Source organism: Stigmatopora argus, chromosome 4 (assembly GCF_051989625.1).
Source record: "Stigmatopora argus isolate UIUO_Sarg chromosome 4, RoL_Sarg_1.0, whole genome shotgun sequence".
In the NCBI taxonomy this organism is placed as follows: domain Eukaryota; kingdom Metazoa; phylum Chordata; class Actinopteri; order Syngnathiformes; family Syngnathidae; genus Stigmatopora; species Stigmatopora argus.
In genome coordinates this window covers 16991553-17019202 of record NC_135390.1, presented here as the reverse complement: position 1 = coordinate 17019202, position 27650 = coordinate 16991553, and the positions used below count along the sequence as shown (strand labels likewise).

General features: G+C 40.4%; 2 protein-coding genes and 1 long non-coding RNA gene across 7 annotated transcripts in view; 1 reads left to right on the top strand and 2 right to left on the bottom strand.

The window, feature by feature from the left end:
• The window catches only part of LOC144073358 (uncharacterized), a 36055-nt gene extending 27243 nt beyond the window's left edge, over positions 1 to 8812 (bottom strand). Inside the window, exons 1-4 of the long non-coding RNA XR_013300063.1 lie at positions 8738 to 8812; positions 8352 to 8407; positions 6389 to 6457; positions 5173 to 5249 (exon numbers count right to left, since the gene is read on the bottom strand). This is a non-coding gene — a long non-coding RNA (uncharacterized LOC144073358). The remainder of the gene's footprint in view (positions 1 to 5172; positions 5250 to 6388; positions 6458 to 8351; positions 8408 to 8737) is intronic.
• A 2993-nt stretch (positions 8813 to 11805) lies between these two features.
• On the top strand, positions 11806 to 18805 carry tbx20 (T-box transcription factor 20). 2 transcript variants are annotated; one of them, XM_077598783.1, is made up of 8 exons: positions 11806 to 12169; positions 13142 to 13409; positions 14433 to 14597; positions 15687 to 15795; positions 15889 to 16047; positions 16143 to 16219; positions 18183 to 18298; positions 18361 to 18805. In XM_077598783.1, the coding sequence occupies exons 1-8, from the start codon at positions 12019 to 12021 to the stop codon at positions 18654 to 18656; spliced, it is 1341 nt and encodes a 446-aa protein (XP_077454909.1). In that variant the 5' UTR covers positions 11806 to 12018; the 3' UTR covers positions 18657 to 18805. The 2 variants fall into 2 exon arrangements, with proteins under 2 accessions (XP_077454909.1, XP_077454910.1); XM_077598784.1 differs by having other exon boundaries at positions 18186 to 18298; positions 18361 to 18804.
• A 4326-nt stretch (positions 18806 to 23131) lies between these two features.
• On the bottom strand, positions 23132 to 27301 carry LOC144073106 (homocysteine-responsive endoplasmic reticulum-resident ubiquitin-like domain member 2 protein). 4 transcript variants are annotated; one of them, XM_077598676.1, is made up of 9 exons: positions 27212 to 27301; positions 26441 to 26734; positions 26285 to 26362; positions 25742 to 25822; positions 25574 to 25680; positions 25394 to 25495; positions 24674 to 24979; positions 24501 to 24618; positions 23132 to 23699 (listed from the first exon to the last, which is right to left on the bottom strand). In XM_077598676.1, exons 2-9 carry the CDS (start codon positions 26585 to 26587, stop codon positions 23538 to 23540), a joined length of 1101 nt encoding a protein of 366 aa, XP_077454802.1. In that variant the 5' UTR covers positions 26588 to 26734; positions 27212 to 27301; the 3' UTR covers positions 23132 to 23537. The 4 variants fall into 4 exon arrangements, with proteins under 4 accessions (XP_077454802.1, XP_077454799.1, XP_077454800.1 ...); XM_077598673.1 differs by having other exon boundaries at positions 26285 to 26734; XM_077598674.1 differs by lacking the exon at positions 27212 to 27301 and adding an exon at positions 27014 to 27205 and having other exon boundaries at positions 26285 to 26734.
• Between the last annotated feature and the right edge of the window lie 349 nt (positions 27302 to 27650).

Sequence of the window (27650 nt, the reverse complement as noted above, 5' to 3'; positions counted from 1 at the left end):
TTTGTACTCCCTATAAAAACCATGAATATGGAGGTGACAATTGTGACTCAGGGGTGCGGCTTCTACAAGAAAAATTGTCAAATTCAACAATTTTGAGGCCATTTTAAGGCTGCGGCTTATACGCGGAGGCGGCTAATATGCAAGAAAATACAATAACTGGACCTCTGAAATATTTGAGAACTTGTTTCCCTTCCAGTCCTAGTGAATTGGACGCCTATCACCGTCCATGGCAGCAAATGAGTTAAGAGCGATCCCATTAGGGCTCGTCTTGTCTTATCAGGTGCCGTGAGTGGCACGTAACACAAACAGTGGCCGTTCCCAGGGAGGAGGGGACGTGTTTGTTCCATATTTGTGCATGTTTGGCGTACCAAGATGCCGCCAAGGAGCCCGGACGGAGAGATGAGCGCATCGTTCAAGTGCGCTTTCATAATCCATGCACATGCCGAGAAGTGAGACAAATATCTTTGTTCCTGGGAAAGGTATCGAAAATTTCATCTGTAATATACAGATCTAAAAATCGTTACTTAAATTCTATTTCATTTATATATTTTTATTTTGTCACGGGGGAACCTGAAGCCTATTCCAGCCAACTACAAGCACCATGATTGATGGGCAGACAAGGGATTATATTTTATATTTAAATGTAAAAATTAATATTTCAATTGATTTAATTCATTTTTTTAGCTGTTCTATTCATAATTTAGGATTTTTTCGTATTTACACAAGAAAAACTATTGGTCTTTTATCAGATTAATCTCACTTTATTACGCATGTTCAAATAAAGAAAAAAATACTTCGTGTAAAATTATTTATATATTCTTTTAATTTTGTCTATTTAAATGCAAATGTTTTTAACATGTTGATTTGTTTTGGGTTTTTTTGTGAGAGGGTTCATGAGATTATTCTAACCTCATTATAGATGTGTAAATAAACAAATAGAACCCCCCCAAAAAATATGTCCTACTAAGGTGAATCTATTAAAAGTGTATTGTAAATTTAAATGTTTTAAAGACTAATATTTATATACATGCACACATTAGTAGTAAACTACACCATTACTCTGAAAGAAATCGTTTTAAAATAAAATAACAATTCAAATAACTTTACCCCAAAAAATTCCATCAAGAAAATCTTCATTTGTTTAAATTCCATACATTTGTGAAAATGATATTTAACTTAAAATTGAACATTATAACTCCGAAAAACAAATTACATGGAAAACATGATCACGAGTACCGTATTTTCTGGACTATAAGTCGCACCAGCCAAAAAATGCATAATTAAGAACGGAAAAAAAACATATATAAGTCGCACTGGAGTATAAATCGCATTTTGGGGGGAAATTTATTTGATAAAATCCAACACCAAAAACATGCATGTCATCTTGAAAGTCAATTTAAAATTAAAATAAAATAGAGAACAACAGGCTGAATAAGTGTATGGTATACTAACGATACATGACTGACATGCCTGATAATGTCAGTAACAACATAACATATTAAGAGTTATTGCGATAACTCTAGCATAAAGAACATGCTAACAAGTTTACCAGTCGCCAGTCAAACTATGAAAAAAACAGCGATTTATAATCCAAAAAATACACTATATACCTTTTTTACATGACATTGCTTTATTCAATTTAAAAATTCTCATTATTTCATTCTACAATGGATTGGACTAACATTGCCTTAAGAATTTTATCTCCCATCCGTTAACGTCGACTGCTACGCCCATGAGTGCTCGACAGTTAGCCAGCATCTCAAATTAGCGCCGCAACAAGCGTCTGCTCCTTATCACGAGAAACCGCCGAGCTTTCTGGACGTGGTCGCCGTGTCGGTCGACTGATTGAGGTCAAGCGTTACACCGGACGCTAAATAAAGCTCGGCACTTGCAGTCAATACTCAAAGATGACACCCGTCCGCCGGGAAAAGTGCAGTAAATGTAGTATACACGTCCAAACAGTTTGCGTGCGAACCTCCCGGGGCGACACGTTGGCTGCTAAAATCCAAAAATGTGGAAAATACACACTCGCACCTTTGAATGGACTCCTCGCACTCACACATGGGCGCGAGTTGCGATATAACACATCCACAATGTCACACATCCCAACACAAATAAAAATGGTATCTGCTTTGTCTTGCGGTCGGGGAGGGTCGGCAGCCAAAGATCACGTCGCAGTGCCGTCGATGGCAATGGATGTTCGCTTCGTTCGGAGGGGTCAAATTCAGTTCAAAGAGGAATGCGATATGATATTGTTGCTATGGTTTAAATTTGAGCGCAATGGGGAGTGGGATGAATTTAATTTATATTAGATTAACTTTATTCATCCTGTCAATTTTTGAAAATAAAAGGTCCAAATAGAAAAAATTGCAGAAAAAAAATATTTAGCAATGCAGCGATTCTAAAGATGTGCAAAAGTAATTGTTCATTCATTCATTTTCCATAGCGCTCCTCTCAAGGGTCGCAGGGGGTGCCAGAGCCTATCCCAGCCAACTATAGGTAGTAGGCAGAGGGCACCCGGAATCAGTCGCCAGCCAATTGCGGGGCAGAAAAGAAATTGGGAATACCAAAAATGTTGAAGAGATTTACTAGTACCGTATTTTCTCGCATATTAGCCTCCTCCACGTATAAGCCGTAGAATTAAAATAGCCTCAAAATCGTTGAATTTTACCATTTCTCTGGTATAAGACGCCCCTTGATTCACAATTTTCACCTCCATATTCATGAGTTAAATAGGGAGTACAAATGTGTTACTTTGAAGGGAAAATTTCAAAAAAAAATCATGGCACCTGGTATTTCTGAGATACTGTAAGAATCCAAATGACCGTCTGCTGGATTGCACATTATTTGGGTCAAAATCATAAGGAAGTTATTTTAAAAAAGGAAGTCATGTGAGCAGTACAACCAGGAAGTGTGTCCGTAGCGGTCTAGTTTGTCATCCCTAGGTAAGATGGCGGCAATGGCAGGCACAAGTGAGTTTTTTCATGTTTTATTTTTTTTCTAGAATTTCATTCATAGATGTCAAAATACATTTTGTTTAGCGTTTTATCTGTTTATCTTTCCTCTATTTTGAAGTAAATGACCGTATAGGCCGTATTGTCTTGCGTTATGGCGTTTCGTGCATGTCAAGTCTAATTTGTGCGCTTATAAGCCCTACCCTCGATTCAGTCATTATTTTTTTAAGCGACAAATTTGGCACATTTGCAAGAAAATACGGAATGTAATTTCCAAAGAGAAAAAACAAGTGCAGATTTGAACAGCAGAAATTTAATTAAAAATAACACTACTCCACAGTTGTTCACCCTCTCCATATTCTTCAAAAAATAGGAGTTTGACTCCGTTTTAGAAGAAAACCCTCACCGACAAGCTAATGGGGCATCCCTAGGGGGTGTCACAAAGTTCTTAGCAAGTGTTTATGCGACACCTCTTGACGGTGCTAATGCTGGAAAGGCGTTTAAGACCCGGGCAGCGTAATGGATGTCCGGACGGCGGCGAGGGAGAGTCGGAGGGTGGGCGAGGATGTTTCCGAGGGGGCCGGAGAGTCGGCGGGGGAGGGGCGGGGCCCACGGGGGGCGCTTGTGCCGATGCGCTGGATGAAAGCTCCCCGACCGGCCGTCGTCGCGGTAACTAATTTGCTGAGATTTTCCGCTCGGCCGGAGGCACGAGGAAGAGGCCCCCTCGGGCCCCCCTTAAGCCTCGACTTCCCCCCCCTCGCCACTTTCACTTGACATCAGCCTAACAACACGACTGACAAGTAGTCGCTGAGCCAGCCTCACTCTTCGCTTTTCATACTTCCGTCCACGAATGGACCGACATTTGTCGTTTAATATTTGAACCTGATTACTGAAAACATTGGAAAGACCAAGAACATCTTCGGATCTCCGGGTTGTTTAAGTGGCGGCAAGAAAGGCCGACGCTCTGAAGAGTGGAAAGCAGGTGATGCCCACTTGCGTGTCCAATGGTCCACGATGGTCCAATAATGGAAAGAGGGGCAGAATTGTGACAAAAAAACTATTCGGGTTTAACAATGGCTGCTATCGCATTTAGGTTAGGTTAGAACTTTATTTCATGGTTGCCGCTTAACTTAACTTAACTTCATTTCTTGGTTGCAGCAGCAAAACAGACAAGACATTGTAGACCTAGGTTAAAAAAAATAACTAAATACCAAAATGCAATAAAAAAAGACAGAAAAGCAGCAAAAACACAAAACGAGCAAGAGCGGACGAAGCTACCGCTACCGGCTGCCACTTGAGCGGCGCCATCTTGGTTGCAGTAGCAAAAACGGATACAGACAAGAAAAGACGTTGTAGAGTTGGATAAAACTGGAACCACACACAGGAAGTCTTCCACAAGATGGGGAACTTCTGCAGACTGTGACCGAGGTTGAAAATATGCAGAGTCACTCTTCCAAGAGAGTCCCATTGAGAGCCCCAAGACGGGGAAGAGGCAAATTATAGGGGAGGAGGATGGGGGATATTTCCATGCTGAGTCAACCCTGCAAACAGCTGGGAGCCCCTAACATGGCACTTTTGATGATACTTTGCTGATGATGATGCACGCTGAGCTAAGTTCGGAACCACACGTCCTTGAACTGAGCATTCTATGTCAGGGGTGGGCAAACCGGTCCTCGAGGGCCCCTGTGGGTGCAGGTTTTTGTTCCAACCGATCCAGCACAGACACTTTGACCAATGAGATTTCTGCAGAAAACAAGAAGCACCTGAGTGCAATCCACTGATTGCACTTGTAGAACACCAGATTGGTGAAAAAGTGTCCTCTTTATGGGTTGAAATGAAAACCTGCATACACTTTGTAGAATAGTTTGCCCACCCCTGTCCTATGTGGTACTCGGTCCTTTGGTCGCCGGTCTTTTGGTCGCCCGGAAGGTTATTGATAAATGCCATTTAAATTGTTGCTCAAATTCCCTAAATACAAACTGTGAATTATTATTTAGTCATACTTAATGCCCTATTAATTATTAGGCTAAAGAAAAGCTCCACATTTCACGTACTTTTATTGTGTTTTGTTGGAGAACTTGTTAAGACCCTGACTGACGTCCCTTCCTAAGGGGACAACTCATGTACATACAAACTCTTCTACACTCACACATCGGTTCAGTGAAACTGCTCATGGCCATTGTTGGATTTTATTGATGCGTAGACCGTGTTGTTTTACCTTGTTTTGTCGCCGGTCTTTTGGTCGCCGGTCTTTTGGTCGCCGGTCTTTTGGTCGCCCGTTGTTTGGTTTCTTTCCTTTTAAAATGGAAAAAAAATGATTTAAAGATGTTTTCCCTTACTAAGAAAAAAATATTAAATATCTAATTATATCTAAAATGTTCCTATTTTCCACTGAAACTAAACAGATTTTAAAAAATACAATATTTACTCTTTCCTTTTTAAATAAAAAACAAAAGGTTCAAACATGATATATTTAATATTTGCCTCTTTTCTGATTAAGAAAATGTAAAATAAAATCCACTACAGGATAATATTTGCAATTAAGAGGCTCAAAGAGAAATTTGTACTAATTTGAATGTCCAAAAATGATGTTTGGACCAGCACGATCGGAAAAACTTTCAATTCATTAATCGATTAATTTTGGCAGCCTAGTTGGAAGACATAACGGCCCTCCGAATGAAATTGAAAATATGACGTGGCCCGTGACAAAAAATGATTTTGACGCCCCTGCTGTAGAGCGAAATCAGAAACCAGATGTCCAAAAATTGCTCGGGTCGGAAACCAAATTCAAGAGTTGCAACTCATGCCACGTTCCAGTTTGAAAGTTTGGAAATGAGACGCGAACGGCGTAATCCTCTTCTTCCACTTTCACTCCAGACGGAGGAAAAGCGCTAAACGTAGATTACGGCGAGCAATAACGACACTTGCAACAATGGAGCTCTTTTACCTCAAGGCCACTTGGCACCGCTCCAGTTAGCTCGCTGTTAGTTTAGTCGTCGTGCTAATCCCTCGGCGGCAGCCAAGACAAATGCGGGACGCCGTAGCGCCAGATTAGCGCGTTAGCGCCGGCGCTGTTTTTACTCGGGCACTTGTTGGACACTTGGAGCAATCAGCATTTGTTTAAGAAGATTACAAAAGGAAAGAAAGATTTGTTTTTCAGTGGGAAAGTGGGATTTGGTTCGGATTAAATTATGCTTAAAAGGATTTAATCACGTCTTTTCCAAGATTAAGAAATTTGCTGAAAAATATCAATGACTTTTTTCGAAGACATGACAACTTTTTATGTCTTAACAAATCTAAAAATAAATAAACTGTCAACGTTCTGTCAAAATAATCTAAAAAAAATGTAAATTTGAATCATGTTTCTTACAATAACATTGTAGAATCTATATTATACTCCAAAAATAATAATGTAAAATAGATGCAGGCCTCACAGTTCTGAGATCATGTTCTCCCCGGGCTTGTGTGGGTTTTCTCTGGGTACTCTGGTTTTCTCCCATATCCTAAAAGACATGCATGCTAGGTTAATTTTATGCAAAATTTTCTCTAAGTATGAGTGATTGTCTGTTTGCCCTGCGATTGGCTGGCAATCAATTCAGGGTGTCCACCTGCCTGCGGCACATAGTTGGCTGGAATAGGCTCCAGCACCCCCCGCAACTTATGGTTCAGAAAATGAATGAATGAATGATGCTGCGCTGTGTTTGTCGACTGCTCAGCGGGGTGGAATCCTGACACAATGACACGGCGTCTTGTTGAAGACGTGACGCTCAGGAGGAGGCGCGTGTCCTCTTAGCTTTTAGCACCAGGCCGCTGTCGCTAAAATGTCGCGGCATTGCTGCAAAAAGGCTGTCGGCGTGTTCTTTGCTTCTCGCCAGTCTGTCACGCTCAAATACTCTCATGAGAAGAAGATAAAGACCATTTGCCCTCCATTATTCACAGTCTAACATTTGCTCAAAATGTCCGACACTTGTTTGAGTAGTTCACTGACGACGCCCCCTACAGACGAAAAGAGAACATCCAGATGTCGTATGATTTGGATTTTGAAAGTATGTGGAGATTGGATTTTTTTAATTTCTACCTTTGTAAGGAAAACTATGTAATACAATAAACCCTTGATTATCACATTTTCGCTTATCGCGAATTCACTACTTTGCGATTTTTTTTCCGCTATTAATTTTTTTTTTTTACTTTTTTCAAATCGTACTCTCGTGGAAAAAAACTGAAAAATCCGTAAAATTGCAATTTTCAATGTAAACGTCATAGCTATGTGTGTGGGGGGGGGGATGCACCAATGAAACTTAACATTTCACGTCTTAAAAATAACATTTTTCAACATCATTTGTTATACATTTTGAAATATTTTCTTAGTTTGCCATTTTTAGACATTTTGAAAGTTTCTAAGCTTTGTGTTAGCTCCCCTGTCCTAACCCTTATTGACACTAGCTACCTGAAATAACGTACACAGTTAAAGTAGAGTGAACTCAAGTGTCATGTTTGGGTGAACAAGTGGATTATGGTGGAGGTTACCAAATGGGGGGTGGTTGGCGGCGGTCTCGGTCCTGCATTTGAACTTAACCCGACTGACTGACGCAGCAATTAACATCAAAAGCAGCAGCGCAGTGTGACGCTACGCTAATTAGTCATATGAACCAGACAGACTGTGTCCACACGCGTGTGTGTGTCTGTGTGTGTGGGTGTTTGTGTGTGTGTGTGTGTGTGTGTGTGTGTGTGTGTGCGTGTGCGTGTGTGTGTGTGAGAGTGTGTGCACTAACAGCAGGTGGATGAGAATGGAGTCTGAGAACATAAAGTCATCTGATTGGAATGTATTTTCATTGGAATTAATGGGAATAGCAGAAACGCATAAAATGGCGTCAAGGATGTGTGGCAAAGACAGTTTGGTTAAAAAATTTGGGGGAAAAAATATATTTTTATGCGCACCGATTGGATTATACATTGAAAGAAACCACCCCTCTCGTTCGGAATGGACTGATTCAGGTTATTGTAAATGGGGTGTCTGCATAAAAGTATTTTTATTGTGACCAGCCTAAATAAAATTGGCCATATAAATGTTGGATTATAATTATAATGTAACTATATCACCATATTATACGTTTAAATGATATAATGCAGTAATATAGTTGCATTATAGTCTCAGTCCAACTTTTTGCAGTTAGCTCAATGCACATCTCCAGCTAAAATCTATAACAGTGAAATAACAGTAAATAACACATAACATAAATTATATATGGGAGGATTAGTTGACACATGGCAAAAAATAACCAAATACCCAAATAACAGTTTGTGACAAGCTTACTAGCAATAGGTGGAAATTAATCCAATAGACAAATAAAGTCGTCGACATGACAATATTAGATTAAAAACTGTAAATCGACCTACCTTTGTATCTTGTAGCTGAAAAGGCCAAATTATTCATGAGAAGCATCCCCTGAGAACTATACAAAAAGAAAACAATATAATTCCAATACAAAAGTTAAACATACAAGTTAAATGTAACTTCCATTTAAATTGTAAATGTACATAATTTTGCTAAATTGGCCTACTAATGCGCTAGCACCTAGGAGGCTAATAGTAGCATACTAATGATAAAAGGCTAGTGGAAGAGAGCTAGCATGCTAGCGGACGAGAGCTACCATGCTAGAGGACGAGAGCTAGCATGCTAGCAAACGAGAGCTAATATTCACCAATTACAAAAACGTTACAAATAACTAATATTAAATGTCCGCGTTATTGCTATATTTTACCTTTCTGTTGTGTGTACTTACTTAGATAAGCTTCGTTGAGTAGTTAAACCAAGGAACTATTTTTCTTGCCTCATTGACATAGCAATCCGTCAATCACTAGCTACCCCCGGCAAACAAAACAAATTAGTGACAATGGTTCCGCCTTGAACTTAAACCACATACAGCAACAAAAAATACTAATATTAATTATTATTGTTTGATATATTATTTCATTGTATTATTTATTATTTGAACTAATTAAATCATGAAAAATAAATGTATTCCCAAAGCTGACTTTGGCAGCCACACAAAGATTTTCTGTTGAGGAAAAGTGTCACCTCCAAAAGTCAAGTAACAATTTGCCAGGTGATGGTATTTTTAATCTAGTGTCTTCTACTTTGGCCCTAAATCCGTCCGGCGTGATGGGTGAGTGGCGCGTAACAAGATCCGCGCCGCACTCAGGGATATGACAATGAAAGCATCCCCGCCATTATCCCGCCGGATAAACGGCCCCCGTGCCGCGAGGTCGACGGCCAATTCCCCTCAGAGTGGAATTTGGTGGAAAAATAATCGCCCTGTGATTGAATTGCCCGGCGGGACGTTTGAGGCCGGGCCGTAATGAAATGGCTGTTGTCGCCGGCCGACCCCAACGGCCCCGCACCCACGCTTTTGCAGCAGATTACGCCGACTATTTGCCTACAGGAAGACGTGTAATGTATGTACGGGCCCTGTTTTGGCCATGTAAATCCCCATTACCACACAGCACATTCGGTTTATTACACTGAGGCTGTCACCCGTAAAGCTGACCGGGCCGCGGGGAACCCACCGACAATCACGTTTTAAAGAAAGTTGACTCATAGATCGCCGAAGACGTGATGAAGACGTGATTTTACGTTTTTTGCGTTTGTCTCGGGGACGGGAATGACCGAGGCTACTTGACTGTCAATTCTAAGCAAGGTTAAAGGATAATATACAACGTTTGGATCAAGTATAGCCAACCAGAATCTTGTTAAAAGTTTTGGTGGAAAATATTTTAATTTTTATAATGTTTAATAGTGAGAAAAACTTTGATTGCATAGCTACAGAAACTATACAGTTGAGTGTGTGTGTTACAATTTCTTTGCTATTTTAACTGTTTTTGTATCTATGTTTTTGTGGTATATATGCATTTTGTGACTAAAGTCATGTTTGTAGTATAATGGATAGCAGTGTTATTTTGTTGTGTTCAAAACTTTTTCTCCTTTAACATTGTTGCCATATTTAATTTTGATACATTTCTTTTTAGCTTCATTGGGTTCTTGGTTGTTGAATTTGTTTGTTTTTTAAGATCTAATTTCTTCCAGTGGCCCTGTGAAGAGTGGTTAGCATGTCAGCCTCACTGGGGTCGAGGGGTCGATCCCAGGTGGTTCCTCACAGTGTGGAGTTTGTATGATCTCCCCGGGCTTGCGTGGGTTTTCTCCATGTACTCCGGTTTCCTCCCACATTCCAAAAGTATGCATGCAATGCTAGCTGGCTAACAGTCTAAATTTCCCCTAGCTATGAGTGTTAGCGTGAATAGTTGTTTGTCTTCTTGTGCCCCCGTGATTGGCTGGCCACTAATTCAGGGTGTTCCCCGCCTGGTGCCCTTAGTTAGCTGGGATAGGCTCTAACACCCCACACAACCCTTGTGAGGATAAGCTGTTAGGAAAATAAATGAATGTATGATTTCTTCCAGTAGTGTAGTCGTTTTTTTCAAAGCTGTTTTCACCAAAACAAAGCGTTTGGTTGTTTTTGTTGACATGAATAAAGTTATCCAATCCAATCCAATCCAATTTCATGGAAAAGTTGTGCACTTCCAAGGGAAGAACCAATCAACCTTGAAACCATTTTAACTCATTATTCCATTGTCCATAATAACGTAGTGATTGGATCATCGTGTTTCAATTGCCATTGGCAGCCTAAGACGTCCATTCCATTTTGACCGGGAGGTCAGACTGATCACCGTCTCCCATTTGAAGTGACGCTTATCGCCGTCCGTGGCGCTCGCTGAAACACGATCCCGCCCAGGCATTGAGTGGAGCGTTTGGCTGTGCGCCGCATTGCCCCTCGAAGACCCCGCCGGCCCCTCAAAGTGTGAATAATATCCAGTGAGCGGCGCGAGGGAAAGCTTTTAGCACATTATCCAGCGCGGACGCCAACGAGCGCTAATCCACTTTGTCAGCGCGGGGCTCTTATTAAATATCTGCACAGTCGCATTTGCATTCTGGACTCGGCTAAAGGCTCGAAGACCCTCACGTGTCGTTCGCGCGCAGTTTAGAGGACGCAAGCCACAAATTGCGGCTCGTAGAGCGCGTGGTTGGGGAAATGAGTTGAACGGCAAAATGAAATGAACCAAATTGAAATAAATGAAAAAAAGTTTCAATAAATGTTGAAACAAACTAAAACTAGAGATTTTTTTTAAAGTAAAATGACAGTGTGAATTAAAAACCAACAGATGAATGTTAAAATGAAAAAATAATGTATGAAAGTGGAAATTGAATAAATGCAAATTCCAATATGTAAAGTGCCATGATTAAAATGGAAATAATAATAAATGGTGATGAAAATAAATAAATAAATGGACATGATTAAATAGAAATATTTTGGATAACTAAATAAAAATATTAATAATATACTATACATATACTACAAAAACTGAGAAAAGAAATTTCCCAGCTTTTTTTAAGAATCGCAATGACTGGATCAATTATTATTTTATTTTGTTTTTTGGACAATGACGGCAATATACTGACCGTCCAATCCATTTTAAAATGAAAGTGTTGGCATTGGCTAACATTTCCGTTCCATTCACAGGCTACATTTTAACATCAATTCAGCCTGGACCACCAGATCCTTCGCTGCCAACCTCACCAGTCCAAACCCCTTGGACACCCACCCCCGTCCATGTTAGTGAATTGAGTTCAAACACAACCCCAACAGAAGCAGACTTCCTACCGCATGACGTCTTCTCCCCTTTTGCTCTGGCCCGCCCCTTCCCAGCAGCCCTGCTCTGATTGGCTGCTTAGACGGGACAGCCTGACGTCATGCCTGAGCAAAAAAAAACCTCAAGTTGTCTCGGAGCTTTCCAGCAAGATCGGAGTAGAGCTCAAGCACCTTCTGACCGGCCTGGAAGTCACCTGGAAGTCCTGGATATCCTCCATCTTCTCCTCCTCATACTCCACCTTCTTCCTCTTCTTCTCCCCCAACATGCGAGCAGGCCGGCCTTTATAAAGCACACTTGTCTTCTCCTCACTTGAATCGTGTTGAGTTGCTGGGTCGTCTCGGTGGTCGTGCGGAGGAGCGACATGGAGTACGGCAGCTCCCCGAAGCCGCAGCTCTCCTCGCGGGCCAACGCCTTCTCCATCGCCGCGCTCATGTCCAGCGGCAAGCCGAGCAAGGACAAGGACGGGCCGGGTGGGCCCGGTGGGCCGGACGGCAGCACCATCAAACCGCTCGGTACGTCTCTTCGACCATTTTCAAGGTCACTAAATGCTAAGAATAAAGAAGCTTATATTGATAACTTTCAATTTTTAGGATTTTATGGGAAGGCAAATAAGTGCTGTAGATGAGTTTGCATTTTTTTTTAAATAGAAATGAAAATGTTATTTCAATACAAAACAAGATTCTTGCCTCGTAATGACGATTTTCATTCATTTAGTTTCTATTTGTAACAATATGCCCTGACCATTGATATCTGTTTTTATGTGTATATACTGTTTTAATGCATTTTGTTTAATTTAATTGGATTTGGCATCGATAGAACTTTTTTTGCATTATATATTTTTCTCTTATTGAGATAATTCAGGAAATAAGAAATGCAGGTTTTATTTTTGTAGGTTATTTGCTCGTTTCAGTTAGTTTGTTTTTATTATATTAAATTCAGTCGAAAGATAATCAGTTTAGTCATAATATCCCTATTTTATTTATTATCTTTTATTTCTGCTATTAGTAGCTTTCTATAATTCTTAATGAAATATGACTGCCTCACTGTTGAATTTCCTCTTGGATAAAAAATAGTTTTTATTAATGAAAATTTATGGTTTTGTAACCTATATTTGTACCGAATGTTGTTTCTGTACGGTATTGAATTGCTTTTTGCGACTATTGCGACTGTATTTACGGCCTCTATAATCTTAATAAAATATAGACGTATACATAATATTTTTTTTATTTTATTAAGATAATACATGAGAATTGACTTAATAATTTGTATTCGTGCACACGTTGGTGTGTTTGATGAATTAACTTTCATTTATCGCAAACATTGAAAGTGCATTTTTAATGCATTTCGTTTTGAACGAAGCCTGTCATTCATGTCGTAAATCATTTCCGAATGTCGTTTTCAAAATTAAAGTAGGGCCAAATCAACGACGGAAGTGTTCACCGTAAGTAAATGTGTGCTTTTATGATGAAATGTTGCGTTTGCAGAGCAGTTCGTGGAGAAGTCTTCGTGCGGGCAGCAGGAGCACTCGACGTCTTCGACGTCCTCGGCGGCGACGTCTTCGGACGTTGTGCAGCCGCACGCCGGCGAACTGTTGTCGGGGGTCGCGCCGTGCACGGAGCCCCTCATCCCGAGCAGCCCGGGGGTCCCGTGCAGCGAGGAGATGGCCAACATCTCCTGCAGCCTCGAGACCAAAGAACTCTGGGACAAGTTCCACGAACTCGGGACGGAGATGATCATCACCAAGTCGGGAAGGTACCAAAAAAATAATAACAATATTACTAATAATAAATAAATAAATGACGAGAAACGGCAAAATTCCTGACATTCCCGTCGTTCGCTGCCATTGACGGTGATAGATGTCCGATCAGTTTGCACTGGGAGGACTGGAATTTTAATGTTAAACGGAATTAGAAAAAAAAAAGATTGGAAGAATGTTTCCTCTTTAAAGATTTTAAAGATGACTAAAATCAGAAAATAATAAGTAATGGAAAATAGTCATTTGGCCTTATGTGGGTTGATGTTGTTTTTAGTTTTTCAAATCTAATGAATCGAAATCAATGCGGTTGAATTTATGAGGAATATTATCATGGTATTGAAAATTATTACTTTTTTAACGTGTTTGCAGTTTTACACAGGTTTTTTGGGGGGGCTAAATTATTAAAATGGACTTTTTGATAAGGTTGTTTTGGATTTCGTTTGCCAAACGTTTTTCGTTATAAGGAATAAATAATGCTTTATCATACTTGAAAATAAAGCTAATATATTTTACACTGTTATTTATTCTTTCGTTATCAATTAGTGCATTTCGTTCGTTATTAATTTGTACACTTGAAATAAAAAGACGTAATTGTCTTTGTGATACCAAATTATTTTTTAGACACATGTTATAGATCTTAAAGGATTCACTTTATTGTGTATCTTAAAATTTTAATACAACCTTTAAAAATTGAGTTATTTGGATTCCACCTAAAATTATTTTTACCAACATGTCTTCATGACATTAAACATTTTTATGCATTTAAAAAAATAACTTAACAATTCACATCATTAATTCCCACTATATGTTAACAATATTAGCAATACCAATTTGCACGAATGAACAAATATAATGCAAACTCTATTATTTTAAGTGTGTCCTGAATATTTGTCCCATACAGTCTTATTATTTTTAGCATTCAGTTTTAGGGGTCACAGAAGGCCTCCAATTTAAATGAACAATAATTGAAAAATAAATGATAACAAAGCTGAAATGTTGTTGTTGTGCTTGCGTTCCAGGCGGATGTTCCCCACCATACGGGTGTCTTTTTCGGGTGTAGAGCAGGAGTGCAAGTACATTGTTTTGATGGACATTGTTCCGGTGGACAACAAGAGGTACAGATACGCTTACCACAGATCTTCGTGGCTGGTGGCCGGAAAAGCGGACCCTCCTCTACCTGCCAGGTATAATCAAATTTACATAAAGAGTGTATACCTCATATCTTAAAACGGATACACATATGTTCATGAGGAAAATATGATGGAATCCATTGCTAAATAATTATAAAAAGGTGAATAACCAAATCAAAATACATTTGTATTTAAGCCATCACAAACATATACAAAGTAAACAAAATGAAAGCAAACGCTAACACGTTTTTATTTAAAGGAACAGACGAGAGTTTGCATAAATGCATATCACTTGCTAGCAGGGCTAGCATGAATGCATATTATTTGCTAGCGAGAGCAAGTAAAAATACATATCACTTGCTAGCGAGAGCTAGCATGAATGCATATTATTTGCTAGCGAGAGCTAGTAAAAATACATAGCACTTGCTAGCGAGAGCTATCATAAATGCATATCACTTGCTAGCGAGGGCTAGCCAAATGCATATTATTTGCTAGTGAGAGCTAGCATAAATGCATGTGACTTGCTAGCGAGAGCTAGTAAAAATATGTAGCACTTGCTAGCGACAGCTAGCATAAATCCGTATGACTTGCTAGCGAGAGTTAGTAAAAATACATAGCACTTGTAAGCGAGAGCTAGCATAAATGCATATTATTTTCTAGCAAGAGCTAGCATAAATGCATATCACTTGCTAGCGAGAGCTAGCATTAATCAACGATGCCAATCACAATTTTCTAACTACTGTGATAATGGAGATAATAATCCAACACAAAAAGAAAATGAAGAGGGACATAATCTGTACCTATACATAATTTGTTTCTCCCTTTTCGAAACTATTCAATCAAGTAAACATGTATTCAAATGTGTTGTTCTTTAGTCTTCACTAACAAATGTCGGTTGTAGAATTGTTTTACAGTGACTAATCTTCACCATTTGGTGGGCTGTAGCTTAAATATTTTTGTGTGGAGTATGACTGATATTTTGTCGACTTTTATAGTGGTTACATTTTATTCTTATTTAGGTTTGAAGGAGTATAAAAACATAAAATACATAGTGCACTGATTATCTCCTTGTCACATCAAATTTGACCGCTCTTGGCCAATCAGAAACCTGTATGATGTCATGTGGCTGTGCTGCGTTCACAGGTTGTACGTTCATCCCGACTCTCCGTTCAGTGGCGAGCAGCTAATGAAGCAAATGGTTTCCTTCGAGAAGGTCAAGCTCACCAATAACGAGCTGGACCAGCATGGACATGTCAGTTCCTAGTTTAATCTCAATATTTCTCTTCACCAAACATATTCATTTAAGTCTGAATTGTGTGTTTTTTATTTTATTTTTATTTTTTAGATCATCCTAAACTCCATGCACAAGTATCAACCTCGCGTCCACATCATCAAAAAGAAGGAGCACACGGCTTCGCTCCTCAACTTCAAGTCAGAGGAATTTCGAACCTTTGTCTTTGTGGAAACAGTCTTCACCGCCGTCACCGCCTACCAGAACCAGCTGGTGGGTCAGCAGACCCTTTCACATATATTTGTTAAAGTGGCATATGTCTGCTTGAAAAATACCAATACTTTTATTTTTATTTTTTGGTCGGTTAGATCACCAAGCTGAAGATCGACAGTAACCCGTTCGCCAAAGGATTTCGGGATTCATCACGGCTGACGGATATGGAGAGGTACAGGGAATTCTGGGGAAGCCATTTTGTGTCTTTGTCGGCGATAAAATTTGATTTAATATTTGATGTCGCATATTGGCCATTTCCATAATTTGTTTTTCTTTTTAAATGAACCCCCAAGTCCATTTTCCCTTAAGAAAATGAAATTTCATAATTATCTCCATCATGAACTGAACCACAAAAAAAGTCTTACGAGGAAAAAAAAACAGGAAGTCAGCCATTTTTCTTAAAATGTCCATTTTCAGGCTCTTAAAGTGATATTGCAACATTTTTTGTCAGATTCTTAGTAAATTTCCACCACATATCAGTTACGTAGCAAAAAAAATAACACAAAATTCACTTATAGCAGCATTTCCATCCCAGACTCACTTTTGAGTTCGAAGCGGGGTGTGCAGACTTTTGCTAGCCACCGACCAAATGCGAATTAAAGCCGCTCAATTGATCTCCGGGGAACTGCACGGGCAAAATGCGATTAGCGGCAGTCGCCATGCGGCCCGCACTCAAACGTACTTTAATCCAATTGGTGGACCCGGAGTGATTGAAGCCAGCAGGCCCCGCCCCCCTCGCCGTCCCATGGCGTGATGGGACTTCGCCATAGGGTTGTGCCGATAAAAAGGCACATTTGTACTGCTCTGCTGACACATATTGCACTTTGCTAACCCGATTGGAGAAGGGAGGGTAATGCAGACCCCCGCCTATACTTGGAGCAACAATTTGTGTCAGTGGGCTTGACAAGTGCCGCTTGACAAGACTCCAATGAGCTCATGCGCACAAAAAAGCGGGACAAACAAAGTCAGATTTGATTAAGATATGGATTATGTCACGGCGAGGCAGTGGCAGAAGTCAATAAAAAACAGAAATGGCATGATAAACATGTTTGGCTGAGTGACTGATAGATGAAATGTGGGTGAACATTTGATCTGAGTTTGGTAATATTAATTGATTTCTTGGGGTATGATCTTTTTGAAAATATTTACTTATACAAATAATGATATGAAACTTTCATACCTAAGTAGAGGTATGACTGTATTTTGTTCTCTTCATTTTTCAAACTATTACTTTAATCCTCTTGTATGTTACTTTTTTAAAGATAAAGTGCAATTTACTAACTGTTTTTTTCAATGAATTTACAATTATGACCATTTTACTTGATGACGATGATATATTTTATTAATATCTTATTTGAATGAGTCTTTTATCTTTTTTCCAATAGCTTGGAATTTGTTTCATTTTTTTTCTTTTAATGATTTAGAATTTTATTTTGATTGATATATTTTCATTAACAATCGCTTTTTCCAATTTGTGTTTTAGTGTTCTATTTTATTTATCACTCAAAATTAATTTTTCCCAAAAAGGGTCTTTCACTTAATTCAACTAATTTAAAAATATGAATATAGTTATTTTTAATGAATCATCACAAAATACACATTACCACAATTAGACGTCAAATGGGGGCCGCAAAGTATTTTCCCGGGGACCACAATCTCCCCTAAGCCACATATTTGAGACCACTTTCCATATGAATGCAACAAAAACAATTCTTATCTCATTTTTTGAACCACTTTATCCTCATTAGGGTCTCGGGGGGGTGCTGGAGCCTATCCCAGCTGACTCCGGGCCAGAGGCGGGGGACAGCCTGAATCGGTGGCCAGCCAATCGCAGGGCACAAGGAGATAAACAACCAACCACGCTCAAAACTCATACCAAGGGGCAATTTAGAGTGTCCAATCAGCCTACCATGCATGTTTTTGGAATGTGGGAGGAAACCGGTGTACCGGGGGAAAACCCACGCAGGCCCATCCAAACTCCACACAGGTGGACGTGACCTGGATTTGAACCCAGGACCCCAGGGCAGTGAGGCCGACACACTAATCCCTCGCGCCACCGGGAAAACACCCGCATAAAACACTGCCCTTGTTAAACAAAGAGATTTATGTGCGGCTTTTCTCTTGGACTTCCGCTGCAGGGAAAGTGTGGAGAACCTGATCCACAAGCACTCTTACGCCCGCTCGCCCATCCGAACGTACGCCGGGGACGAGGACCGCCCGCCCGACGACGGACACCCCACGCACGGCAGAGGTGAGCACCTCCCACCCCACTCCTGACCGATCACGGCCAACCCCGACTCACGGCGTCCGCAGGCTCGGCGTTCGCCGCCTCGGACAACCTGTCGCTGAGCTCGTGGGTGAGCGGCGGCGCGGCGGGCTTCCCGGGTTTCCAGCCGCCCCCGTCGCTGCCGCACCCCATCCAGGGCCCGCTGGCGCCTTACGGGCGGCTGACCGTGGGGCCGCTGGCGCCCTGCGGGGGTGGCGGCGCAGGCGGGCCCTCCTTCCCGTCCTTCCACGTGCCACGCTACCACCACTACTTCCAGCAAGGCCCCTACGCCGCCATTCAGGGTCTGCGCCACTCCTCCGCCGTCATGACGCCCTTCGTATGACTCGCCGGGCTGTGTTCCCATGTAGATAAATTTTTTGACCTTTGACCCGAGGGGAGACGTCAAAACACGGCTTGGATGGGCCGCAGTTCGGAAAACAAAAAGGATTATATTACGGGAATTTTTATTTTATTTTTTATTTTTTCAAGAGAAGACCAATGACTCATGATTTGACCCTAAATTGAGTTGTTTTTTTTTTTCTTAAAAAAAAGAAAATGACTTTTTTTTTTGCTTACAGCTAAAATTGAAAATTATGATTTATTTTTTGGTTTAATTTTTTGGGGAAAATGTTTTTGGGGGCCTTTTCCCCCCCATTAAGACCCCCTCTTCCCAAATTAATTATCAAATGAAGACAAATAACTGAGAAAAATTAACTTTTATTGATAAGTGAAACTTTTCCCCCCTCAATATTTTTCTAAATTAAAATGTCCTTTCTCTAATCTCATTATTTTCAAACAGAAAACATTCGCTTGAATTTTAATTGGAAAATGACATGTTTTTAATAGAAATCTTCTAATCAGATCTCTACTAAATTTGCCTACAAAATGACCTTTCCCTCAAATCAATGAATACAGTTACAATTTATTAACTGACCTAAGACTATTAAACAATTCGACTATTATACCACGTAAAAAACTTTTTCTAATCAAGAGCCCTTTCTCCCTTTTTTTGACAAATAATGCCACTTTCTAAAATTCTTAACCCCTTATTATTCCCGTAATATAATCCTTTCAAATGGGTTCCTCAACCAACCAAAAAATCTTGGAAGGACGAAAAATTCCCGAAATTAAAAACGATTTTGGAGGAAAATAAAGTTAGCACAGACGTCACCGTAGAGACAAAAACCACAAGCGCGCATGCTGGACTGAAATCCAAAATAAAAGCTGAAAAATGAATTGAGTTTCAAGTTCAAAACAACAAAGTGAAGTTCCTCGCTTGTTAGGCTAAAGCTAACGAGCTACATACTTACTTAGTTTCTTAGGATAAGGGATTTAAAAAAAAATAAAAAAATCCATTGAGTCTTCCTGGAAATTTTCATCATGCTTTTCATGTCAAAAGTCTACAAACCCCTTGGCCATAGATGTCCCATCACTGGGGGTGTGTAGACTTTTTCTATTCCCTGTACATTGAAAAAAAAGAAGCATATTTGCATATTTATTTGGTTTTCTTGAATGTAAAAAGTACAACGGACACATTTTTGTTTGTTTGTTGTCATGTGAGCACCAAACAAGCGTGTGTTTTATTGACTTTGTTTTCTTTTTTTAAGTGCAATATATTTATTTGGTTGTCTGAAAATGATGTTCTAATGTATCACCTTTCAAAAGTTCCAAAAGTGATTTGTCAAACTTGAGAAATATATATCACCACCCAAAAAAAACGGACCTCTTTCTATTTATTTTACGTCACATTTGAACAGCTTGAGGATTGTTGTGATCGATACGTATAAAATTATTGATATTTAATGATGAAAAATGAGTTAAGGTGCATATCTGCATTTTTGTTTTAAAGTAAAACCTTATTGTCGATACACATCCTGACAAAAAACTAAATCTATTATAATAAAGGCATTAATAAACATCAATTATGGCAAATAAAATTAATGCAATATGATAATTAAAGTCTATTAAATGATGCGAAATATTTCAATGAATTAATTTATTAAATTTATAGAAAAAAAACCACTATATATTTCAAATATTTAACTTTCAATCTATTTTTATGTTGAACATTTTTTAAAGCCCTATTTAAACTCAAAATATAGTTCTTTTTTGGTCATTTATTAAATCTGTAAAATGAAAATATCATTGTTAAATGTCATTTTTCCAATAAAAAATATTTTATTTTTCAAGGTAATTCTCTAGTTGTCAAAATAATAATTTCTCCCAGTTGTCTTTAAAATAAATAATTCATAGAATTAAATCCCTAGAATGGAACTAATATTTTATGAATTAAATCCATTTCATATTTAAAAGATATAAAACAAAGTCAATTCAAACATCGCAATTATTAAAGTGTAAACTATTTATACATATGTGTACAAATAATTTACCGCATTAACTGCAATTGGCGACGACAAACTTTGGACTACAACTGCCAATTAGACGTCTATTACCGTCAATGGCAGACAACATATCCGAGTACAGGTTTTGTGTACTTTTGTCTTTCTTTCAATTTAGTATTTTGACCCATTTTTTTCTACACACCGACTTTTAGCAGTCGCGCCGATGGGCGCTGGCGGGCGGCGGCCATCTTGCTAAGAATATGCTAATAGCTTAAGAGCGGGCGCATGATGGATGGCGTGTCTTTGGGCATTTAGCCGCAAAGTGCTTTCAAAGCCAGGACGGCACCAAAGTGCCGCTAGAGCCGGCCAATGAAATGGCGCGAGCGCAATTGAAAGGCCATGTTGCTGTAACACGTTTAGATCAAAACAAAAGCCTTCGCAACACTGACATTTGTAAACGGATTTTCGCCAACATGCGACAAAATCGACACGGACGTGATGTGATTTGAATTTTTCAGACTTCAAGATACTTTAAAAAAATGCATTTTCTATTTTTCCATCTTATTAGAGTAGTGTCAAATTATGGTTTCCTTCAGAAAGCCGTTATGTTAGCCAACAGATGTAAATATCTTAGAATAAGGCCCACAAAAGAAGCTTAGATACACTCTAGATTCTGTTGTATTTCTCATCTTCAACACTAGATGGAGTTAATCCCTTCATTATTTCAAAATCAATGGAAGAAACTGTACAATTTCATTTCTTTGGTTTACAGATATCTCTCAAAATAAATCATCCATTGTAATGGATCGAAAGTGGCACGGTGGAGTAAGTGGTTAGTGTGTCGGCCTCACTGTTCTGGGGTCCTGGGTTCGAATCCAGATCGGGGGGGCCACCTTTGTGGAGTTTGCATGTTCTCCCCGGGCCTGTGTGGGTTTCCTACAGGTACTCCGGTTTCCTCCCACATTCCAAAAACATGCATGGTAGGCTGATTGGACACTCTAAATTGCCCCTAGCTATGAGTGATTGGTTCTCAGTCTCGTCGTGTCCTGGGATTGGCTGGCCTGGAGTCAGCTGGGATAGGCTCCAGCACCCCCGCGACCCTAATGAGGATAAAGCGGTTCAGAAAATGAGATGAGATAAGATAATGGATTGAACTATGGATGGTCAATCAGGAGGCAATGCTACCGCAAAACTTTCAAAATAAAACAACAGACGCAGGAAATGTATTGACGTTTTGGGGGATTTTGTAACTTGGATCTTGTTTCCGTTAGGTAACTTGAAAATGTTGGATATAGAAGCATTTGTAAATAGAGCTATCTTTAGCCATGCTAACAGCAGACGTACGCATCCGCGTGTTGAGCCGAGATAAGCTCGCCAAAGTGTGGCTTTCTCTTCGTAATGAAGTGAGTCCGTCCTCTAAAGACAAAAAAGGTTTGATAGCAGCATAACAACGACTTAATACAATGACCAAATCTCCTACGAGCGTCCTCGGAGGCCTCCGATCCTAACACGATTGGATGGGAGGCTGGCGGCGGGGAAGGGACGTAACCCAATCAAACGTCCGTCAAGCTTGTGACGTGCATAATTCATTGAGAGAGGGACACAGAAATCCATGCTGATCACGTTACGGACGGTGGGAGAACTCCTTTTTCTACCAGTTCGCTTATTCGGCGCCATGGACGGCAAAAGACGTCCAATCATCAGACGGTCAGTTGTCCAAAAAGTCCAACGTCAATGACAGCCAATGAGGTTGTCCATTTTCATGCACACTACAATGAAAAAATATATACATGATAGGCAGCTTGGTGGTTGAGTGGTTAGCACGGTGGTCTCACAATTCTAGGGTCGGGGGTTCAACCTCGGGTGGGTCCTCACTGTGTGGAGTTTGCATGTTCTCCCTGGGTTTGTGAGGGTTTTCTTTGGGTACTCTGGTTTTCCTCCCACATCCCCAAAACATGCATGCTAAGCTAATTGAAGGCTAGATTGCCCCTAGCTACAAAGGGATTGGCTAGCAACAGATTCAGCGTCTCTTCCACCGGGTGCCCATTGTTGGTTGGGATGGGCTCCAGCACCCCACGCAAACCTTGGGAGGATAAGCGGTACGGAAAATGAACGCATGTTATGATAAAACTCAGTATCAACATATATATTTATATATGTACCTTGTGGACTTTCTATGTGTGGCTCCAGTTTTTTAGCTAGCTCTACAATGTCTTGTGTGTCTTGTGTCTGTCTTTCTACTGCAACCAGGAAATTTCCTGAATACGGGAGGAAATAAAAATCTAATCTAACCTAATATACTCACTTCAGTTTACACGCTATTGCTTTTCTATGAACATAAATGAGCTTTGACATCACACCGCCTTCACCGTGTGCGTATGCTGCTACCTGCAGGATTGCAGATGAGTTACAAAAAAATATGATTTTTTTTTTAAAGTATGGAAAAAAACAGACTGAAGGCATTTTAGTCCAAAAATACATTAATAATGATTTTAATTTAAAAATCATACATGGGTAAATAGATTGAGTAGATAAACCATAAGCTCCTATATAGCTTCACATGCGCAACTTTCATCATCTTCTTCCTTATTTTTTTAATCCTGGCCATTTCCTCCTTCACTCAGACTTCCTCCACAATCAACAGGAAGTGACCCATTTATCAACGATCATCATTTCCCATCTTTCAACATTTGACACCCACATTATTTTCACCATATTTAAGATCGGTCTTCATTAATGTGCATCATTCGCAGTCCAAAATGAGCATTTTCTGCTTATTACAATATATCATTCATTCCCAATTGTTCTCTTGGACTTCACCGGGGGAGCCCGAGTGAAACGTACGCAAGTTCATTAGTTTGCAGGCTCATTCATTTGTTCTTCTAACCAAGAGGGCGGAGTCCTGGAGGTACTTGGGGCGGACGTTGGGGCTCCCCTTCTGGAAGCAGCGAGGTGAAGAAAGCACGAACGAAGACCCAAGCCGCGCCTAGCGCCCTGGGGCGCTCCTGCTCGGCTCGCTCCGCGCCGTCGTCCATCACGCGCTCCTAAAAATGACACAATTGGACTTTTTACACTCGTTTTTTCACCTTTTATGAAAAATACGGTTTATTTTTTAGGATGACCGTATCGGCGCGTCGTCTTGCGTTATGGCATATCAAGTGTAATTTGTGCGCCTATAAGCCGTACCCTCGATTCAGTCATCATTTTTTTATCGACAAATCGGAACAAATACAGTGGTACCTCGTGATACAACATGCTCGTGGTACGACAAAAATTTCGATCGAAAAATTCGCTTGCGATACGATTAAATTTTCGAGATGCGACCAAGCCAGGTGGCCATGACATGAGAGGCTGTTATCATCTTTTTTGCCGCATCTCTTTCGTGTATAACTACTATATCTAAGAGGACTGAACGATTTATTCAGACGAGTTTTGACCAGGAAACGCACAACGCGCATGCGCGGGCAAAAAGAGGGCTTTCTGGGTAATGAAGTATACTTGTGCACACAACACCCCTTCCGCCTCTGTGTGTGTCGTTGTCTCTCCCCTGCGCGAAATGCATCTAATTTTACATCTATGAAACACATTTTATTACTATTAAACCACTCGTTATTTATTACTCTGTCAATATATGGCGAATTAGAAGAAATAAAACATTTTTTTCCAATCAATATCCTGTTTTTGGTGTTTTTTCAGAGGGTTGGAACAAATTAATTTGTTTTCAATTCATTTCAATGGGAAACGTTCGCTCGAGTTACAAAAAGCTCGACATACGATCTCAGTCTCGGAACGGATTACGATCGTACGTCGAGGTACCACTGTACACATTCAGGGCCAGCACGTACCAATTCTTGCATGCCACGTTGCACCTCCGCTTCCTCCCAAGCTTGATCTTGTTCAGGATCCGGAAAGTTTGGCCGCGGTTCTTCCGGCGTCCTCAAAGGAATCCAGCCCACCTGATACCTAAAAACAAGACCGGTCAACATCGGCTCAGGGTCCCGCACATTTTTTCACTCACATGTAGACCAGCATGACGGCCCCCAGCACCATCATGAAGCGTCCGAAGGAGGAGTACACGAAAACAAAGCTGAGGAGGACGCCGACTCGGAAAATGGCGTAAAGCCATTCCAGCCAATCGTGGTCCAGCTCGTCTCCGTTCAATGCGCCGCCCTGCGCGTTCATCTGGATTTCGCCGTCGGCCGGGGGCGGCGGCGGCAGCGGCGCCAGGTTTTCCGGCGCGGGGACGGCGGCGGGGACGGGCTGTATGGCTTCGTTGGGCGGGTAGAAGCTGCTACGAGGCTGCGAGGCTACTACTGCTGCTTGACTAGAAGGACAAAAACAAAAATGGCTCAAAGCTACAATGCTAGGTTACCGTTGCTAGCCGTTAGCTTTTAGTCAACGCAGAGGTATTTATATTTAAGGGGGAGTTTGCTGCAAACTTAAAAAGTAGTCTTCCCTCAATTCACTTCTTTGCGATTTTTTTTCTGCTATTATTAAAACATACATATACATACACATACACATACACATACACATACACATACACATACACATACACATACACATACACATACACATACACATACACATACACATACACATACACATACACATACACATACACATACACATACACATACACATACACATACACATACACATACACATACACATACACACACATAGTGTGCTGACAGTTGACCAAACTATGCAGAGGTGAGATAAATGATGGACATACTACTGCAGGTAATAGTGTCGTGTGTACATCTGCTGCCACCACCACATTTGCATGGCTGTCATCTGGCCACCTTGAAAAGACAACGGAGTTCCTCCATCAGACCTGATCAGGAATCGAGAAGAAAACCAACACTGGCGTCATCGCCACGTGGGAAACATGAGGTCACGTGGTCCTGCTCACAGCTGAGAAGCGCCAACGGGGCTCTGAGGGTTCGCGTTGAAGGGGCCACCCCGATGCCTGAGTCCACTGGGACTGTCAAGAAGTCCTGAACTTGCAGTTTCGGGACTCTGTAAGAGAAATGAGAGGTTTAAGGAGGTCAAATTTTTCCTCAAATTGCGTTGGACTCACGTTAGATGAGGAGGCGTTGTGGGACGGAGGGCGAGGGTTGCACACCAGGTGCAACATATGGTACTCGTCTTGATGATGGTCCTAGCGAGAAAACAGAAGAAAATGTCGTTGAAGGACAACATAACATTGAGGAAAAAAAATGTTAATGACTATTCTGGATTTTACAGAAACAAATTCAAAAAGGAAGTCATGTGAGCAGTACAACCAGGAAGTTTGTCTGTAGCGTCTAATTTGTCATCCTGAGGTAAGATGGCGGCGCCCTGAGTGAGCAATGGCAGGCACAAGTAAGTGAGTTTTTTAAAAAGTTTTATGCAAGATACAGTTTATTTTTTTTCTTGAATTTCATTCATTGACATCCAAATAAAATTTGTGTAGCATTTTATCTGTTTATCTTTTCTCTATTTTGATGTAAATGACCGTATTGGCTGCATTGTCTTGCATTATGGCGTTTGGTCTTTGTCACCTTGCAGTTTTGTGCATATCAAGTCTAATATATGCGCATATAAGCCGTACCCTCGATTGATATGCGAGAAAATACGGAACCTGTCGTAGGATGTCTCGGAGCTGCAGGTGGTCCTGCAGGAGCTTTCCCAGGTACACTAGTCGTTGATCTCTGGAGCACTGCAGGACAAATTGAAATTTTGAAAAGCGCATTTGAAGAAAAACTCTCTGAAAAACGTTCTGAGTGTGTCGTCTTACAGGCTGGCTGGGATACACTTTAGCAATGTGACTCTTGAGCTTCTCCACCGTCCAACTGAGGAAGCAGTTGATAGTGTAGTCGTCGTACTTCTGGTCAGGAGCCTTGATGATAAGGGTGACGGAAGTGTCTGCTTCCCCGGACTCCATGGCTAAAAGTTGCCTTCCGCCAGAAGAAAGACTAACTTTGAGGATGCTATTCCTTCTACATCATCCGTTGGGGGTGCTGCTTTATTCCATCTCTGAAGGAAAGGATGGAGGCCGACGTACTAACCACTCATCCGCTGGGTCGCCTTTCTAATTAAATACAAATGGGGAAAAAAACATTATTTTATTTTGATTTTCGAATCTTATTGACATACTTTAAATTTAAATGTAAAACGGCACACATTTTTGCAAATCATCAATATTGCTTCAATATTTTTAAAGGTAACTAAATATTTATTTTTTCTAAACTATTTTTTAATTTTAGGCGGCTGACAATCCATGAGCCTATTGTATGCAGTTCTCAATTAAAAGAGAAAAACATCTTTAGTTTTAGTTTGACAATGTTGAAAGTTTAAAAGGAGCGTTGACCTGACGTGAAGTTCATGTAAACAATGATACTCGTACTTGTGTTGTTTACTAGCGCTAGCTTGGCAGGTATCGACGCGGATGGCTCGCTTTAGCTCGGTGGCTACCAAAAAAAGCATGACATCTCTTCCAATTCTTATCAGGGTGGCTCTGGAAGCTTCTTTTTAAATAAATGTTATAACTGCTTTGAACGGATTGTACCTGTAGAAATGACTCCAAGATGAAATGTCAACGTCGTTAAAAAGGGCTAGTGCGAGACTGACTTGTGTCGAGGTGAGATTACGTCACAACTGCAAATTTCATTCTGAAGAATCCTTTTTTTGTTTTTATAAAAAGTGGTTTCTGGAAAAAGCATAGACAGCTATTTGTTTTCGTTGAAATCAGTGTTTAAATTAATTTATTTTTGGGAAAAATATTTTAAAATGTCAAAATAACAATTAGGCGGATGTGAGGTAATCAATAGCGCGACACATCTTAGTTCTTCAAAACACCTGACTGTTCTCATTCGTTGTCTCGTAGGTCCACAAACTTTACTTTCTATTGTTATTGTCTCTATGTGAGTCTGTCGTGTATCTATCTTTTGATGTTGTGGCGCTGGACGTGACTTGAAAATAAAATCTCCGAGAAGTGAAAGAAAATC

Bases quoted from the DNA above. Each gene is read 5' to 3' on its own strand.
- tbx20 (XM_077598783.1), top strand. From the start codon at position 12,019: ATGGAGTACGGCAGCTCCCCGAAGCCGCAGCTCTCCTCGCGGGCCAAC. The intron at 13,410-14,432 runs GTACCAAAAAAA...CTTGCGTTCCAG, and splicing joins ATCATCACCAAGTCGGGAAG to GCGGATGTTCCCCACCATAC. The intron at 16,220-18,182 runs GTACAGGGAATT...GGACTTCCGCTG, and splicing joins CGGCTGACGGATATGGAGAG to CAGGGAAAGTGTGGAGAACC.
- LOC144073106 (XM_077598673.1), bottom strand. From the start codon at position 26,587: ATGGAGTCCGGGGAAGCAGACACTTCCGTCACCCTTATCATCAAGGCT. The intron at 25,496-25,573 runs GTGAGCAGGACC...ATTCCTGATCAG, and splicing joins CCCGTTGGCGCTTCTCAGCT to GTCTGATGGAGGAACTCCGT. The intron at 24,980-25,393 runs GTATGTCCATCA...TTGTCCTTCTAG, and splicing joins CGACACTATTACCTGCAGTA to TCAAGCAGCAGTAGTAGCCT.